Source organism: Anabrus simplex, chromosome 5 (genome assembly GCF_040414725.1).
Source record: "Anabrus simplex isolate iqAnaSimp1 chromosome 5, ASM4041472v1, whole genome shotgun sequence".
NCBI lineage: Eukaryota > Metazoa > Arthropoda > Insecta > Orthoptera > Tettigoniidae > Anabrus > Anabrus simplex.
Window position 1 is genome coordinate 49,748,798 of NC_090269.1, and position 20,263 is coordinate 49,769,060.

General features: G+C 40.0%; 1 protein-coding gene across 1 annotated transcript in view; it reads left to right on the top strand.

Annotated features, from left to right (window-relative positions):
* Nucleotides 1-722: 722 nt before the first annotated feature.
* Nucleotides 723-20,263, top strand: part of LOC136874318 (GDP-fucose transporter 1) — a 59,579-nt gene continuing 40,038 nt past the window's right edge. Inside the window, exons 1-2 of the mRNA XM_067147962.2 lie at nucleotides 723-1,174; nucleotides 18,970-19,174. Of these exons, the coding sequence (XP_067004063.2) occupies nucleotides 1,116-1,174; nucleotides 18,970-19,174 (264 nt within the window). The 5' untranslated portion in view covers nucleotides 723-1,115. The remainder of the gene's footprint in view (nucleotides 1,175-18,969; nucleotides 19,175-20,263) is intronic.

Consider the following 20,263-nt stretch of genomic DNA (forward strand, 5'->3'; position numbering starts at 1 on the left):
TATACATTTCCATTGATATTTGAATTTAGCGCGATTTGTTCAGGTCAAGTCACTAGGAGCGCCACCGTCGAATTGTCTCCCATTTTAGCAAGGCGAAATCCGTAAGTGTCGTGTATTGTCTCTACTGTATTTGCTGTGACATAGCCAACTACATTAGATGGCTCTGCTCTGTAACCTTGTTGAACGGTCAGCAGCTTTTCCCCCTATGATGTCCACAATTTTGGTTTTGATATTACGGTCTGAGATATTGCTGTCGGTCTTTGTTCCTAATATAAGAATATTAAAAGATCAAGGTATCAGTGAATGGACGAGGCAATGTGGAGGCCAATAGTGATCAAGAAGACGAGGAAGAAGAAAATGGGAGTGTTGGCACCCCTGTACAGATGGCCACAGATGGCGCTCCTGACGATCAACATGTTGCAGATGTCACCAGGCCAGGTGTCACCTGACAGCTAGATAAGGCAGAATTGCAGGTTAACTTTGTGGAGTTGGAATTGTCTTGGGAAATTTACTGTCTATTGATGTGTAGGTCGGGGCTGTCAGGAATTACTTCCCATGTTTGGTTCTAGTATGAATGACAGCTTTGTCAATGACGACTTGAATCAAGCTATGTCAAAAACTGCCATCGTTGAACGGTATTAGGTTAGGTAAAACTTATGAGTTTGGGCCGATGACCTAGATGTTAGGTTCCTGTAAACAACAAGCATCATCATCATCATCATCATCATCAGAGTATGAGTAGTGCATTCCATTCCTTTCGTCTTGTCGAATCAACCTTCACAGGGTCTCTTATGTTATAAGCAGTGTTTCATTAAACCTTACGAGCCGGTGGGACGGTAGCGTGACAATTTTCTGGTGGCGTCCTACATGTTCCCACTTGTTTAAAAATTACCAGAATATATTTAATTTTCCTCTGGGAAGACTTATTGCTGTGAAGTGCTATACTAACAATGTCACATAATCTGGATATAGTTATAAAACATCTTAACGCCCCACGTACGTTATGCCGGTAACAGCATTGAAGTTAGATATTTGGCACTGATGATGGGGTCGTGAAATTCACATCTCTCACATTTTATTTTTTTCATATCAATCGTTAGCCTGCTAACTAAAAGATGCAAGAAGGACTCTTTGTCAAATATGTTCACATTGCAGGTGTTGTTGCTGCCTACTGGTAAGTTATCTTAGCTTATACTTTGAACTCTTTCTGTTTCCTCCTTCAGTTATTTTTACAAGGGCTAATCCAGTAGGCTACGAATTTAAACACTTATTTTAATATATCAAGCCTGTGCCGTGGTATACGGTTAGCATGTCTGACTCTTACTCTTGATTCCCAGGATTGAATTCAGTTCAACAATTTTTATTCTGGACTGAAGGCTGAAATGGAATTCACTCAGCCTTGTGAGAAAAACTAAATAGGTTTCAGGTACGAGAGGCAGAGGGTCCTGCCGCGAAAGTTAAGGAGTATGGCTAAGGATGTCATGTCGACTATGTAACATTCTGATATTTAGCCAACAGTGGTTGTCCTTCCAGGTCAAGGCCATTAAGGAATTGTTGCACCATTGGTGTTTTTTATATATCATAGATACAAATAATACCAGTGTCAGGGTATGGGGTAATTTGTGCTACTGAATAAGATTAAAGATTCAGCATGTTTCTATTGGATCACAATTATTTAGTTAATGGGTAGTTAGAGGATGATATGCAGGTGCTATTAGTAAAATTACTGGGCTCCCTTAAAAAAAAAAATTTAAAAAAAATATTTATTTGGACCTAGGGTATCTCAGTACAGAAATCGGCAATCTCTCCTGATAGCCAGATCTCACCTTGGTTTTTTTTTTGCTAGGGGCTTTAAGTCACACCGACACAGATAGGTCTTATGGCGACGATGGGATAGGAAAGGCCTAGGAGTTGGAAGGAAGCGGTCGTGGCCTTAATTAAGGTACACCCCCAGCATTTGCCTGGTGTGAAAATGGAAAACCACAGAAAACCATCTTCAGGGCTGCTGATAGTGGGATTCGAACCTACTATCTCCCGGATGCAAGCTCACAGCCGCGCGTCTCTACGCGCACGGCCAACTCGCCTGGTCCACCTTGGTTTGAGCCTTCTATTGTTTCAATGTCGTGGTGGATATGTTTTTCCCATTTCATTGCAGCACTGGAATTTGCTGAGGAAAGTGTTAATGTTAGAAATGGACCTTTGAAGATATACAGAAACTAAAATTTGATTAAAGAGAGCCCCCTGTTGGTGGGGGACGCAAGGAAGGAATGCACCCACCATATCCCCTGCCTGTCATAAGAGGCGACTAAAAAGGGCGAGCAAAGGATGTTGAATTTTGAACCATGAAATTACCTGTGCTTAGTACCATCACGCGAGAAATACAATGAGTCGACTTTTTTTGCAATTAGTACCACTATGTTAGGAATACCTGGGGTCACTGGGCGGATCTCTATGGGTTTAAAGTACCCATGTATAGTATCCACCACTATGATGGGGTCTCCCCTCTATCCAGGTTTGGTTGGAACTCCCCAAGGAGAAGAAAAAGAGGTTATCCTCACTGGGGTGTTTCCAGCATCTGGTCGCAGACATCATGGGTCTGCGTTTTGAGGAACACCACAGATCAGGGCGTTTCCTGTGATTAGTACCACTATATGAGCAACGCCGTGGGTCTGTGGTGCCTGTGATTAGTACCCACTGTGTAAAGAACACCACGGGATAGTACAGATCCCTTTGATTAGTACCACTGTGTGAGGAACACCATGGGTTTGCATTGCCTATGAGTGGCGCTATTATGTGCGAATCAGCATAGGTCTGCGTTACCTGTGCGTAGTCCATCATCTGTGACTAGTAACACAATATGAGAAACACCATGAGTCTACGTTACTTGTGATTTGTAGTTACGTGAGAAATACCATGGTTCTATTTTACTAGCGATAAGCACAATTATGAGGGGCCATTGACCTGGATTTTGGACCCCTTTAGACAACAAGCATCATTAATTCAGGATTTTGCTTTAGAAGCTGCTCCTTGGTCAGTATATACCATTGTTTTAAGTTAGTTTCTGGGAAGGTGAGGCATTGTAGGCTGGATCCTCTGATTGTTTTAAGTTCATAATCATTGCTCATCGTCGTCTCTTTGAATTCTAGTCAGTGGATTGATTTTGGAATTATTTTTAATTTTTAAAATTGTGAGTTGGATTTACTGATTATTTTAAATTCATATTCATCCATTCGTTCTTCATCGTCATGTTTTGAATTCTGGTCATTAAGTTAGATGAATTTTTGAATTTTAAATTGTCATTACATTTCGTTTCATTTCGTACCATCAGGGGCCAATGACCTAGATCTTAGGTCCCTTTAAACAACAACAATCATCATCATCATGGGGTCAGTGGGCAGATCTCTATGGGTTTAAAGTACCCATGTATAGTATCCACCACTATGATGGGGTCTCCCCTCTATCCAGGTTTGGTTGGAACTCCCCAAGGAGGAAAAAAAAAAAAGCATGAAGTACACAGGGAATCTGGAGCCTAGAAATCTTCTTGTATAACATGTAGGAGAGAGAGGGAGGGAGGGTGGGTTCATTGCCAATGCAAGGGACCTCACCAACCCACCCTTAGAAATATATTTACTTTTATAGTAAAATATCAGAAATCTTACTATATTTTTCATACATCCGAATGAAAATGTCCGATACGAAACAGAACCATCCTCCTCCACGAAGACACACTATGCATTTTTGGTGTATTAGACCAATGGGTTTTATTACTAACACACACGCTGGTTAACAGTTTGTAATTGTGTGAGCAAGTAAGGTACGTCAGTAGGAAAAAGAGTACCAGTATTAGTGAGGGATGCTTGTATACCTTTGTCCATTTTTCTGTAGTGTGGTATGGAATTGTTTACTTAAGACAGTGTTATGGATTTCTATATATACTGTATATATATATATTTTTAGGAGGTGCTTCATTCCCCGTCCAAAGAGCAGGGCGGGCCCCTAGACAGTAACGCTGTCTCCCAGGCCAGAGATGTGATGAGAACTGTGAGGAATGTTGATTGAGGGAGATGGAAAGAACGATGTGCAGAATTTAGGGAGGAGGATTTACAGGGTATCTTGGTTACATAGATGGGAATTGTAGGGGATGCTCGCTAGGAGTGGGGTTTAAATGAGTTTACCAGGGTGGTAGGGAGAGATGCAGTGATGTTGCAAGGGAGGTGGTAAGGTTTTACATTAGGATTTTACATGCATGTTTGATTTACAATCTTACAATTTTAATGTACAATACAGTGATACAAGTATATACAACGGTTAAAATCTGGGGTATGTGTGAGGGGAAATGTGGAGCGCCAGGATGTGAAATAATGAGGAGAAATTCCTGAGTGAGGTGAGTAGTAGACGGAGAAGGTCAGAGTTAGACGGTGGGGTTAGAGGGCAGCCAGGCTGGGTTGGATAAAAACGAGGCAGCGGACTAGATGGTTGTGGAGGTGGGGCGAGCCGGGGACGACGTCGGGATGTGGTAGGGCGGGTCATAGAAGGAATAGGAGAACGGGAGTGTTCTACATGGTGGTAGCGGCCTTGAAGATGTAATCCGTGATCGACGGGGTGTTGGACATCTTCGTAGGTTGGCAGATGGAGGCGTACGAGGAAGGTAGGGCCGTCGGCGTTGCGGATCCGGAACGCTTGTCGTACGGGAATTCCTGTCTTGCGGAGGTCTTCGGTTATGTCTTCAGGTTGAATGCTGGGGTCCACTCCGCGTACAACACAGCTATGGATGGTATTGTTGTCAGGCAGTGTTGGGGACGATGGTGGTCTTCCTGGGTCAGTTGGGGTAGCAGTGGTAGTTTCCTCTCCAGGTGGCTGAAGGAGTACTTGCTGTGGACTAGGTTGTTCAGGGGTGTGACGTACGGGGTGAGAGGACATCATAAAGGAGGTAGGATGGGACATGACTGTGGTGGTGCTAGGAACGGGAGAGGAGGTATGTACAGCAGAGGTGGTGGTGGTGGTAGTAGTAGTAGTAGTGGTGCTGGTGGGGGGTAGTAGTGGAAATGGTGGTCACTTGGGCGATGGAAAGAGAGGGTGAAGTCTGTTGTTGCGGTGGTTCCTGCGGCGGCGTTGCTGGATGTGGAGCTGGTGTGTTGTCTAGTAACTGAGCCAGAATATTCTGGGGAGTAGGTTCGGCCCTATGGTGGCGGCAATGGATAAACACTCCATTGTCCGCGATGTACTTGAGATTATCTGCCTGACGAATATATAGTAGTATATCCGAGGGCGGTTCGGTGCCGGCGAGTAGTCTAGAGGCACTATGGACGCCCAGGATGCGGAGTTCCCTTTCAATTTCATAATCGGTGATAGAAGGATGAACATTGCGAGAGATGCAGGTGAACTGTTGGGAAGGCAGACTTCCTTCGTGGTGTCAGGCCGATATGTTTTTTTGAGGCCTGCGAGGTACGAATTTAAAGATGAGGCGTCACCCGGCCAGGCGAAAAAAATGTGAGGCGTTGATGTGAAGGATGGGGTGGTAAACAGTTGGAGAAGTAACCTGTAAGAGAAGTGTGTTGTTCCTCTATATTTCCCATAGAGCCAGAAGTTACTGCTTTAAAGGATTTCCAAAAGGTAGTTCCAGTCAGTTTTGTTTGTCAAAAGGTGTGTGTTTTAACAACTTCTGGTCTATGGATATTAAAAAAAAAAAACCTTCATTTTTGTGTCACTAATCTTCAGAAAATTATTCATCATTTTTAAAACTTTTTACCTACCAACATACTGAATAGGTATAATCTATATATTTATTTTAATTTTTTTAGCCAACATAGGACTACTTTAGTCAGGTTTATGAAGGTTTTTCTTTTTGTCAGCCCAGTACCGTTTCATTCTTTCTGAACATAATTTTCTTTCTGCTTCTGGAATCACTCTTCCTATTCTCTGCTTGTTGATTTTCATCTGTAATCTAGTGTGTTTATCTTTCAATATATTGAGTGTATTTGTTTAAGTTCTGTGATCCATCTATTATTCTTACTCTTCCATAATTTTTCTACTGATTCTATTTTCTGGTGACCATATTAGATGCCCTAAGAATATGATTCGTTTCTTTTTCATTGTGCTAGTCACAAATTTTATTTCTTTATAAACTGTTTTATTGGAAGCTAGTCTCCAGACTCTGTTTACTTGATAATTTTTATTTAAAAAGGTTCTCCCTATTCTCCTTTCTAACTTGAGTATCAATTGCAACTATGTTTGTTGTTTTGAATAATGTTTTACGTGCATATGTAATTTGTGGCTGAGTGACTCTTTTGTAGTGTTTCAATTTGGTTGCTATTGAGAGCATGGGCGCCCATGCCCGGGGGCAAGGTGGGGACGCGCTTCTCCCCCCACTAGCTCTCAGGGAAAGGATAAAACCTAATATAGCCAGGTGTTTTTGTTTCACGAAAATGATTTAAAAATCGGTATTACGTAGAAGTGGTAGGGGATGCCGCGTGTGGTACTCTACCGTAGAATACAAGTCACCATTCATCTTCCAAAATATTAAAAATACTACATACCCCCAGGTCTAGCCTCCCCCCCCTTACAAACTATCCTATGGGCGTCCATGGTTGAGAGACACTTATTAGTATATGTATTCTTGATAACATGCTGTGCTGTAACCAGTTTATCTATTCTACTTTGCCATGCTGGTTTCTTGTTCAGGTTATATGTGATTATTTCCCCTAAATATTTAAATTTTTCTACAATTTTTATTTCTTGGTCTCCCAGCTTAACTTTATTTCAAGTGGAAGTTGAGTTAGCATAATTCCTGTTTATTCAAACAAAATTTTCAAATTTTGAGCTATTTCCTGTAAATGTTTTATTTGTTGTTTTGTTTCCTGAATATCATTGGCAAGAAGAGCTAGATCAACATCAAATCCTAGACAGTTCAAATGTATGTTATCCTTCTGGGTTCCAGTTTTTATATTTTTCGAGTTGTTCTTGTACCATTCCCTCATAACTTACTCTAGTGCACAGTTAAAAGGAAGAGGTGACAATCCGTCACCCTGTCTTAAACCAGATTTTACCAAGAATGGTTCAGAAAGTTCTCCTCTGAACTTAATTTTAGAAATTGTATTGGTTAGAGTAAGTTCAGTAAACTTGATTAGCTTTGGGGGAAGTCCAAAATTTCTTAAAATTTTTAATAATGATGGTCTATGGATGGAGTCCATAAGCTTTCTTGAAATAAAATCTATAAACAGTGTATATATAAAATAAGAGTTTTGTCTGTACATTGTTCAGAATTTAACAAGAATGGTTTTTCTGTATTGTTCATGTCCACAGTAATAAGGAAATGCACTTTTAAATTTTCCGTCATCTCTGTCTGTCTGTCCGTCCGTCTGTCTGTCTGTCTGTCTGTATGGGCATCATGAGAAAATGGCTGAAGAGAATTTAATAAAATTTAGTATGTAAACTTGGGAAATGAGCCATTACAGTCTAGGCTACAAATAATGTTATTTACGCTGAGTAAAATGGTGGTAGAGGAAGGTCTAAAATTTAATTCTCAAATATTTATGTTATTAGAGGTCCTATTGATAAATACTACATAACTAAAGTTATATAGAATTAAATTTGCAATTATTAATGTCTTATACATTTTTACTGTACCGGCTATGATAACAGAGATAGGCCCTATTCATGAATTTCGAATTTCTATTTTTGTTGCCAAGTCTATATCAACGCCGAGCATTGCTATCATGGAAATATTTTTTAATTGTGTTACCTGACAATGTTTTTTGTCATGATTGTCTTAATGTGTAAAACCACATTATCATCCATCCGTATCTAAAAATTGTTAAGATGAATTTCTCTGTAAATTACTGTAAAGGCAGTGAGTAAGATTATATTAAATTGCATGTCTCTTAGTGCTACCCGAGAAACAAAACAGGGAGGACGCCATACATTGTTTCCGATGTAAGGTAGGCATTGGGGAAGTTTTGTTAACAATGGCAGGCCACATTTCCTACTGCGAATCACAATCGAGTTCGGGAGTTTCTACTATAACGGCAGGCTCACTTGGCTACTGCCACTCACAGTGGGGATGGAGTTTTTTCATTTATATTAATGATCTGTTTTACGTCACACTGGCACAGATAGGTCTTGTGGCAACGATGGGAGAGGTGAGGCCTACGAGTGGGAAGGAATCGGCCATAGCCAGAATTGAGGTATAGCCCCAGCATTCGCCTGGTATGAAAATGGGAAATCATGGAAAACCATCTTCAGGGCTGTAGACAGTGGGGTCAGAACCCACTATCTCCCGGATGCAAGCTCATAGCTGCGCACTTCTAACCGCACGGCCAAATCGCCCAGTAGTTTTCATTATAAGGGCAGTCCCCTTTTTCTAATGCCAGTTACAATCGAGTTGGAGAGATTTGATTATAATAGAGAAATGCAGTGCTATCTAGCGTATCTATGGTTGTCCAGTTTGTCAATATTTTGGGACATATTAGGGGGAAACACTAATCTCAAAATCTTAATTCTATCTTTAATTGGTACGGACGCAATAGTCATCTCTTGTGACCAGCTACCAAGCGGTAGTATCTCAGATTTTTTATAACTGACTTGGGCATTAGAGGCTTTCTCGTAAGTTTTTATTATGCTCTTCAACTGTGGGGCAACGGTTGGTGTCTGTAGTAATATGGTGACGTCATCAGCATAGGCTGCAACCGTGAACAGGCTCTGGGGGTTCGGAATCGTGCACATTACAAAGTGGACTGCCCGAATAAAGGGCTCAGTACTTAAAGCAAAAAGAGTCATTGATAGGGGACATCCTTGTCGTACCGATATTTTAATTGGAATTGGTCTGGAAATGTCTCCATTAAGAAGTATTCGAGAATACGCCGAACTATACAGGGTTCGAATAAGATTGCATATTGCGGTTGGGAGACCTAAGCGTTGGAGCACTGCTAACAAGTACCCATGATGCACTCTGTCAAAAGCTTTTCGGAAGTCCAGGTTTGGAATCGCGCCCATTTCAGTTGGTTCTGCTTCAAAGTTTAAAACTGCATTTCTTACTGCCTGTAGGATGTGGGTTATTTTCCTTTCGGGAATAGCACATGTTTGCCCTACCTTGATGATGTTATTAAGGTAGGGTTGTATTCTTTTCGCCAGTATTTTCATGAAGAGTTTGTAATCGGTGTTGAGGAGTGTTGTTATTGGTCGGAAATCCGATACAGTTCATGGTGCGGGGACTTTGGGTACAAGGATTATAATTCCTGTATTAACACCTGTGCAATCTTGTAGATTGGCGAACAATAGTTGCATTAGTGTTAAAAGGGTTGTTTTCATGATGTTCCAGTACTTTTTGTAGGAAAGATAAGTCATACCATCAGGGCCTGGAGCTGATCTGTTACTGGCCGATCGTAAGGCCTTGAATAGTTCACTTTCTTCAATTGTACTTGCAGTTGAACCCAAGTAATGCACTGTATACAATCAATTGGAGACTGGATAGCCGAACAGTGAACCTTGTGCCAATGCAGGAAAAACACTAAGATTATTCATTCATTCATTCATTCATGTTGTTTCGGCTAACTAAGGACCAACTTATTTGAACTGTCTCCTTCCCTGGGCCATAACATTTGCTCAGTACTCCCACATTCGTTGCCAGAGCTGATCCTTTCTTTCTTTGATTCATGCCTTCCCTGTTTTCAGCTTTGGCTTTTCTTCAAAACTCTTGTGGTCTTGAAGTTTCTTCTTAAGTGGGTTGTGCTCCATTATATCATCATGTATGATGCCCACTTCTTCTAGATCTTTTTCTACCTCTCTGAACCAGGCCACTTTTGTCTTCTTATCTTGGAAGTAGAAGAAAATCCACTTGGTTGACCTTGCAGAGCTCATTCTTGTCATGTGACCGTAGAAAGAAATCCTTCTCTTCCGCATCGTTTCGGTTATCTTTTTTATGTGGAAATAGAGCTTGTGGTTTTGCCGTCTTCTACATTCACCTTTGTCTTTTATGGAGCCCAATATTTTTCTCAAAATCTCTCTTTGATTTCAAGTTTCTTAATAAGGCCTTTTTTGTTCATTGCATGGCACTCCGCTGCATAGAAGATACTATATAATACTAATGTTCAGGGAGCACATTTTGCACACGATTCTGAACCCTACCGAAATGGTATATAATCCGTTCGCAAAACATGATGCCTTTAAATAATGTAGCAACGTCCTTTTACCATGTAACTAGGTTAATGTGTCTTGCTTCGTGACCGGGTGTAACGAAGAGGGGAATCAATGCATAAAACTAGGTAACAGTGTAGTAATGAATGTCTTAAACACCAAACCAGATGGCGTATGTACTCTGCTCTTGCCGTACTACCAGCATATTCCCAGCAGTGTAGCGTAGCGATGTGATTAGACGTTCGCCTCACAATCGATGGAATGTGCCAGCGGTGATTCGAATTCTGCATCATTGAAATGTTTTTGCATAGGTATGGTATTTGAATATGTAAACACAGGCTCACATTTGCCACATTCAAACAGTTGAATGACGCTGTTATTCATCTTGTGTGACCTGCGCATACTCCGCTGGTTAGGGCTTACATGTACTGTAATCTCTGCTGTCATTTGGAAAGTTTTCCACAGAAGAATACGTTGACATACTCCTCATTTATGGGGAAGCAAGACAAAACACGTGCAAAGCACTACGTCTGCACCAAGAACGATTTCCCATCAGGCAACACCCGGCTGATACGACATTCCGCCGTGTTGAAAGATGCCTAAGGACAACAGGCGTAATATCCAACCAGCCACCACTCCGTGATAGGCCTGTTACATAGGGTGAAACAGAAGAGGCCGTTCTGGAGGCAGCTCGTAACAATCCACACATCAGTACAAGGGCGATTTCACGACAGGTGAACACCAGCCAGCCGTCCGTCTACCGAATACTGCATGGACATAAATTTCACCCATCAAGAGCTCCATGGCAGGGATTTCGAAGCTCAAATTTAGTTATGTCAGTGGCTATTAGGCAGGCTGGACAATGATGCAGCATTCGTGTCGCATATGTTATTCTCGGACGAATCGCACTTCCACAATAATGGGAACATCAATTGTAAAGTCCTCACTGGGTGCGGCCGATCAAGTACCAGGGAGAGTGAATGTTTTGTGATTGGAATTTATTTCTTTGAGAGCCATTGGACGGGCCCACACTACCTGCACTTTCTGTGTCAGGAACTCCCACTGCTGCTGGAGGATGTGCCCTTGCATCGTTTGACGATGTGGTTGCAACAGGGTGGATTTTACGTGAATTTTGAAATAAAAAGCAATATCTCTATAACTGTAAGTTACAAAAAAAGTATATATGATAGCCTAAAGAACGCTTTGCAAGTAGGCACCAGAAGATACACAAGACTGATTTTCTGGAAGTCTGCATTTGGTAAATATTAGGAAATAGCTTCTGTAAATATCACCAGCGGGTTCCTGATGGGGACCGCAAATAATGTTTCTTAGCCATGCAATAGCTTCACTATGGTTCGTACACCCTTAAAAAGCAACAAGTTTGTAGGGCAGGTACTGGAAATTGTATGTTCGATTGTAGGCATTACTTCAAATATTGTTACTATACTGCTCGGTAGAGCACTAACAGAGAGCTCATCACTCATCCTACATCTGTTGAAAATGAGAATTGGTGGTCTTTTCTGATCAGGGACACTGTTACAGCACGGCACTTCTTCCACTGGAGATCGCACCAACAGTTGTCTTTTAAGACTTATCCAACAGAGTTTTGTGTTCTGTCTTGTACTGTAGGGAAATCACTTTAATATATGCGTTAGATATTCTTATGGATCAAAGATGTGTTTAAGACATGGGCTTTCGTGGAAATCGAAGAATACATGTACTCATTTCTTATTGATTCATTTTGCTTGAGGTCCATCTGCCTACTTGACAAATTAGTGTGTCAACACATGACTGTTGAGATTCATTTTCTGATTGCCTGACCTTGGTCATGAGTGAAATTCATATTTATCTGTAAATTCAAACGCGAATGCTGGTAAGTTTAAGGAAAGGGAAGCCGGTATGATTCAGAAATCTTCACCTTTTCTTCCTTTCTTAATCTGCTTACCCTCCAGGGTCGTTTTTCCCTCGGACTCAGTGAGGGATCCCACCTCTACCACCTCAAGAGCAGTGTCTTGAAGCTTCTTAACTCAGGGTCGGGGATGGAACTGGGGAGGATGACCAGTACCTGGCTCAGGCGGCCTCACATGCTGTTCTGAACAGGGGCCTGCAGGGGGATGGGAAGATTGGAAAGGATAGACAAGGAAGAGGGAAGGAAGCGACCGTAGCCTTAAGTTAGGTACCATCCCAGCATTTGCCTGGAGGAGAAGTGGGAAACCGTGGAAAACCACTTCCAGAATGGCTGAGGTAGGAATCGAACCCACCTCTACTCAGTTGACCTACCGAGGCTGAGTGGACCCTGTTCCAGCCCTGGTACCACTTTTCAAATTTCGTGGCAGAGCTGGGAATTGAACTCGGGCCTCCGGGGGTGGCAGCTAATCACACTAACCACTACACCATGGATGCGGACCATCTTCACCTTTTACTGAGCGATTTGGCCGTGCTATCGGGGCGAGCAACTGTGATTGTAGGTTCCAATCCTTTAAAAAAAAAATGCTATTTGTTTGGGGCGTTGATCTATAGAGGTATTTTGTCCCTACTTGCACCATGTGATATGAACCTGCATGTAATTGGAATGGAGGAAGTGTAGAGTTTTGAATGTGAGGAAAGGAACGTTAAGGGCCCATCATTTAACATCTGATCGATCCAACAATCGCTTGAGGAATGAAACAAGAGGGAGTCATGAAAGAAGGAACGTTAACACTAGATGCTCTACTTTATATCCCAGAGTTGGAAGAAAACTAAATGTGAAGGCATACAATACCGAATACCTCATAAAACTGATCAAGAATAACGTTACATTGACCATTGTTGTGATATGATTGATGTGGTTTGGCTGCCACTCCTCTCCGATGGGATTACTGCTGCGTCCCGCGTAAAGCAGCATTCCTGAATATTAGCAGAAAGTAGCTGGAGTGTTGGATAACTACACACATGCTATATGATTGTCCCGTCAATGACAGGTACTGCGGCTATTTTTTTGAATTAGATGTAGGATAATAGCTTTGTAGTTTTTTTTTATTTTTGAGGGTTTTGATGTTTTTATTAATCATTTAAGGAATTTATTTTAGTAAATTAATGTAAGCAGAATAATTTGGCCTATTTCAAAATTTGATTGCACTCAGCCATGCCAGAAACTACTGGTTATTTACATCTGGTGCTCCATCATCCAGCTCTGCTGCAGGTAGAGTAGCATGCTAAATCTGTGACTGCTCAGTCATTCATTCATTATACACTGGTTCCTTCACTGTAACGCCACAAGTCTCTGAGTGATCAACACTCATTCCGTTCTGAATTTGCTCTATTGGTTTTGCATTTGTAGCATTCACAGATTCTTCTATGAAGTCCATTTTTTCCTGACAGTAATACAAGACTCTTGTGATCACTGCACTCTGTCCACTGCTCTGCCTCCTGTCCTCTACCGGCTGCAATAAACAAACACTAGTGCTGCCTCGTGCAAGTCCAATTGTATTTTGAATATGTAATATCAGAGATGAGAGGGGAGGTATTGAGAAAAGGAAACGTGAACATAAGTATCTTAAAACTAAAAGAAACCTTGTCTACTCTTACACTTAATGCCTGTGCTCTGGATGAATGAAGTAATTAGTACATCTCATTTTGTGAGGTATCCAAGTTGTCCGCTTTATCACTTTTCACTGTTATGTATTGTTACTGTCAAAATCTCCTAAGCTGAATCTAACTGGATCAATTTCAGTGTCAAAATGTTCACCCTGTTCTTCATTTTCCTTTACAATTTAAGAATCTCATAATTGTTCCTATTGACTTTACAGTAAAGAAATATGTCGTCTAACTAGTAGGTCACGATTTATGATGAAACTTCACCTTTACCTTTAGCTCAAATATTGTCAATTGGATTTTAGTTTGGTCGGATTGTGTGCCAAACAAAGTTTCAATTCTACATGCCAAGATTTGTGCAGTTTATTAAGTCGGTAAAATGTGTGTTTTAGCTTGCATTCTGCCAAAGGAGTTAATGAGAGGAACAGTTTAGTGTTCACACTAGCTAAGAAGCTTATTAGGAAGTGAGATTTAGCCATGATTCAACTCGTATTACAGTATTTGGCAGCCTAAGTATATACCTATTAAATTCTATTCCTTTCCATACAATACTACTACAGAACTCTACAACTGATGCTTCCAAGTGATACACCACTTAAACTGAGGTCTGAAAACGTGTGGTGCTAGAGTATGGTAGTTGGGATGGCTTTGGATTTCATGCAGTGTTCAGAAGGCAACAACCGTTAGTGTTAGCAAGAAACCAAGGTGGGCGTGGTACGTTCGCTTGTGATGGAAGTGGTTGAACGTTTTGTTTGGTTCACCCTGGTTGAGAGGCTGTATTCTGGTGCTTAAATATGTTATTTCTCAGCTCCTAATGATAAAATTGACATAAGATCAAGTGTAGGGAAATTTTGGTGTGTCTACTTTAATATTGGCAATATTGGCAAGTGTCATGAAAAGTGGTTAAGTAGTTCTTGTGTTTATTCAGTTCAAACAGAATGATATCATGTATGCTATCAACCCTCTCAATATTGTGACTGAAACAAATGTACAGACAAACACTACATTCTTATTGTATTAGTAAAATTAGGTTAATTATAATTATGTAAGTACAGTATATTGAAGTAAAATTTAAATTTCCTCCACCTGCCAAAGTTGTTGATTTGGACCCTGGTGGTGGGCCTTATCAAGAGAGTCTGGCTGTCAGATAGAATTAATAACATCATTACTGCAGTTTTTGCTCACTGATATTAATGCCTCTGTTCCCCACAGAATGGCTGTCTTCTGTTTACTTCTCACTGTTTTCTCGCGGGGGATGTGGTCGGGGCAGTCGACGAGGCTGCCAACTTCTCTAGTTAACAACTAGTTAAGGTAGGAGTAGACAATACTAGTGATTTGGGGACAAGCAAATGGGATCTGGGGGCTTAAGCCCCCAGGTCAGAGTCGCTTGGCGGCGATAGGCCTCTAGTTTCCTGTGTGTAGTTTAGCAGTGGATAATAGTGAGAGCTCCTCTTCCTTAGGTTAAAAAGTAAATGTAGTGTTTGGGGCAGGATGGTGGGTTCCAGGACATTGCAATGAACACCTCTCTCGTCGGAAAGGAATTCCAAGTAAGATTTGCTTAAAATTCTACTTCCTAATAATGCTACTAACATTGGTCAGTGCGGGCAGTCCTTAATCACTGATGTTATAAGTGTTCACTGTGCTCAGTGGTATTTCTGGAGAAATTATAAAACATTTGAGCTAGTATCTAAGTATTAGTAGTTAGAATAGGGATTCAAAGTTCTCTGTTTCAGTTGACTCTCATTGTAAACAAGCATGGAACTAATGGATGGTGGCCAGAATATCAGTTTCCTCAAATTTTATATTGCGGCCCAGATGGTTTAATGCATTCTCAACTTCAGTATATTTCTCAGGTTACCTCAAGTGACAGAGACACTTTATTCTGATGTTAATAGTTTGCTTTAGAGTTTCCATATTCAGTACATTTACAGAACATCCGTTTTCTCTTTTCTTAATTATTGGCTAATTGTCATCCTTATCTTTTTTTTATCTGACTCCCTTGACCATTGTATGCTTTTCAGTCTGGAAATGTTCAAGAGTCACATGTACAGCGAGTTTCTCTCATCAGCTGGCCAGCAGGCACGCCAGGTTATCTGCCTTTACAAAAAAACAATATAAATATGAGTCTCCACCTTATCAATACAAAATTAATTTACATTAAGCTGGTAAATATAGTCAAGACTAGTTTCGACCCCTAGGGGGTCATCTTCAGTTGACATGCATTAAAAATGTATTTTTTACAAAAACATCACATCACATCACATCACATCTTTAGAGATCTCAACATGCAGCTACAAAGAATGCACGGTTCCAACACCTTACATACTGTACCTTGTTTTTACAACATATACGCTTCCATGATAAAATCAACGTGCATCAAGACGCATAATTTCAACACGTTCTGACAAATGTCACCAACTTAAAACATCACGACATACGGATGGAAAAACATGCTCCATTAATATATTCAAGATTTTTTAATAACTCCAACATTAGTAGCTGCCTGAAATATCTCCAGATATATAACTAAGTATTACCTGATCTGCAAGCGGATTATTTAAATACTTACCTAACCGTTTTTTACATATAAATATTTTTACGGACTCATTTTATCGGAACACTATACCTAAGACTGGTGTGAAAAATTCGTCAACCCCATTTATTCCAAAACAATGTACATGTAGCACCACATATCAATAACATTAATGTAATGTGTTTTTAACCAGGCATATATGGCTACATATACCACTGTTTTAGTTATATGTCCATTTTAACAGCATTATTTAATGCCTATACTAAGCAATAGTTTTTATTTAAAAAATTTTAACCCTATTCCAAGACTCAATCAAGAATAACAGGCTTTATAAACTGATTTTAGCATCTAAGATATATTCTAGTAAGGTGTTACATTGATATTTCAGTCAAAAGTGTTCAAACCAATGTCCTACATTTTCATATGACTAATCAATAGCCAATTTGTGTAATTTATGAACCAACTTTAAATGTATATTGTCAAACTTGCCACTGTTGATTTGCACAAATGTATGTATATTCCACATTGTATAACCCAAAAAAAAATTGGATGGTAGTAGCATAAAAATAACATGTGACTTCATGGATGATGCACACTAGTTAATCAACTACCTTCACACTGTGTGCTAAAAACTCAAAATTGGACACATACAATAGCCCAAATGTACCAGACATACCAACATTTATGATCGGTTCAAATTAATTTAAGCTTTTACCACTACATGTGATGTTTTTGTAAAAAATACATTTTTAATGCATGTCAACTGAAGATGACCCCCTAGGGGTCGAAACTAGTCTTGACTATATTTACCAGCTTAATGTAAATTAATTTTGTATTGATAAGGTGGAGACTCATATTTATATTGTTTTTTTGTAAAGTAATATCTATCAATACGGAAATGAAACTTATAAACAACAGTAGGTTATCTGCCTCCCGTTGACTCATCACTGCCCGCTCTGTGGCATAGCAACAAGAACAGCACTATGCTCATTTTATCCATGAGATAACAATCTATATATTAAAAAAATTTATGAAAACTAAAGTCAGTCAGTCCGGGCATTCTATCCGGTCGATTTCCTTCATTCTTTTTTTAACTGAAAGGTATTCACGCACAGATTTGTCACCAGGTACTATAAATCACTTTACTTCTGCCTTCCTCAAATTATTTGATTTTTTTCAATTTTTTGTCTCTTTTGAAGCAATCATATCTTTGGTTCTAATTGAGGTACGGAGTTCGTTTTGGCCTAAGAACACTAAGTGGATCAAGTTCTTTCATTTCAGCTCTTAACTATTCAAATTGGTTGATTCTGAGGAAAGTTATGAGTGCACATTCAATTTGACGTCTCATTTCTTACATTTTTTCTCATTGAAGCAATCATATCTTTCGTTCTAATTGAGGTACACAGTTCATTTTGGTCTAAAAACACTCAGTGGATCAAGCGCTTTCTTTTGAGGTAATAACTACTTAAATTGATAGATTCTGAGAAAAGTTATGAGTACATTTGTCTCCATGACGAAGATCTTTGAAGGACTTTTTTAACGTTTTGGAGTGCAGTGTTGTTCCAAGGAACGTTTAATTGAATATCTTTGTGTGATGTATTTTCAAGTGTTTTTTTGACATAACAATACATTCTATTACCACAGCAGATCATGTGCTTTATTTCATTAACTCGAAACTTTGCAATACCGAGCTCGATAGCTGCAGTCGCTTAAGTGCGGCAAATGCTGGGGCTGTACCTTAATTAAGGCCATTGCCGCTTCCTTCCAATTCCTAGGCCTTTCCTATCCCATCGTCGCCATAAGACATATCTGTGTCGGTGCGACGTAAAGCAAAAAAAAAAACTTTGCAAATACATCTGTGAGGATAGTAATGAACAACACCATACTTTGTACATTATGGGCAGAGCCTGCAGGAAACTGCTAGTTAAAATTAAGAAAATAAGAATTAAGAAAATAAGCTTGTACTTTGACAGGAGGTGTTGGAATTGTTCTCCTCCTGCATGAACCCATTTCTGGCATTGTCTTAGGAAACTCAGATTCACACACATAAGTTCATCTATTTCTTGTCTGGTTTCAATTTTAACATTTTCGTAGCCTGCCATGCTCAGCTCTTTGAAACCCCTGTTTCTTGTCCAAGTAATCTTGGGGATTTTGTAGGCGTATGCTCCAATCTTTCTGTGATTTCATTTACTTTTTCCTCGTTAAGTACACGTTTTTTAATACCTTGCTGCTTATCAATTAAAGAACAAGTTCCTCTCAATTTGTTTACGAGTTTCCGCATGGTCTCTCTATGTGTAGGGCGTACACCTGGAAATTGTATTACAAATCTCCTAATGACTTCCCTACAAGACTCTGTTTTTACATAATTATTGTACATAAATACCCTTTCATCTTCTGTGTACACATGTGGAGGTGTTATGAGAATTATACCCCCGAAGTAACACTTCACAACTCGAGAACAGTTGGAGCGACAGATCAACACTTAATGTACGTTCTAAGTACGAACCTGAACTGCGAAGTGCGGGCATTCTTGTGCTGTTGCTGTTCTGTGTAATGGGAAGTGATAAGTCAAGGGGAGGCAGATAAGCTGGGTGCGCCTGCCGGCCAACCGATGAGAGAAACTCATCCTTAACTCTATGTGCTTTCTATTGCTTTTCAGGGTAAAGAAGATTACCTTTTATTACTATTCCTAATTGTCTGGTTGATAACTGACAATGACATTTTATTTTCAGGGTGGTGTCTATTTTAACTGTATTTGTTAACAAAGAACTTCTCAGCAGTCAGACAGTGAACCTTGATGCTCCACTCTTTGTTACATGGTACCAGTGTGTGGTTTCATCTGCTGTGTGCTTCTCCCTGAGCACACTGACCAAATGGTTCCCTCAAATATTTTCATTTCCAGAAGGGACTCCATTCGATAGAGAAGTTTTAGTGAAGGTAAGTTATGTATTATAAATATCCACTTTCTTTTCTGAAGAAATTCGGTTATCTACGAGGGTAAACTCAAAAATAAGGTCCCTTGGGTTTGTGTGTGTGTGTGTGTGTGTGTGTGTGTGCGCGCGCGCCAAGTGAGTTGGCCATGCAGTTAGGGACGCGCCACTGTGAGCTTGCATCTGGGAGATAATGGGTTCAAACCCCACTGTCAGCAGCCCTGAAGATGGTTTTCTATGGTTTCCCATTTTTACACCAGGCAAGTGCTGGGAGTGTACCTTAATTAAGGCCGTGGCCATTTCCAACTCTTAGCCCTTTTCTATCCCATCATCTCCATAAGACCTATCTGTGTCGGTGCAATGTAAAGCAACATGTAAAAAAAAAAAAATTAAAAAAAATTATAAATACAATGAACCATTTATTTCTATAATATTTACATCATTTTAAAGGTTGAACATTTATCTATTTTTATACATAATCACCATTTCAGCCAATGCATTTTTGTAGACGCTGTGACTGTTTTTGTATGCCCATGTCATACCAGCTCGTTGCCATGCTGTTGAGGAAGCGTTGAACATCTTTCACCTCGTGATTGGTGTTCGCTTGAATTTTCGCGGTTTGGGCGAAGAGGGATACCACCATATAGATAAATTGTCAACCTCTAAAATTCTGTACATATTATAATTATAAATAAATGGCTCTTTGTATTTATAAAAAAAATTAGGTGACCTTATGTTTGGGATTACCCTCGTACTAACAGTTTCTGGAATTAGACTAATTAGTTAACCAATGTAATGTCTTTTCCTATAGGTCATACATGCTTGGAATATGCAGCAAAATGAATGACACTGAAATGTTATTGCATTGGTACAGTTTCAGTATGTGTTCAAAACGTGTACCCCTGCCACACACTGTACTTAATATTTCTGAAGATTGTTGTACATGTTGATGAACAAAAGTTGCTGTAATGACACAAAAAATGATGTTAGCTTCTCACGTTATCTTCAGGAATATTTTTAGGTGGATCACCTGTCTTGAAAACTGATTATTTCAACGTAGGCATATGGAGCTGTGTGATAAGGGGATCAGGAAGGG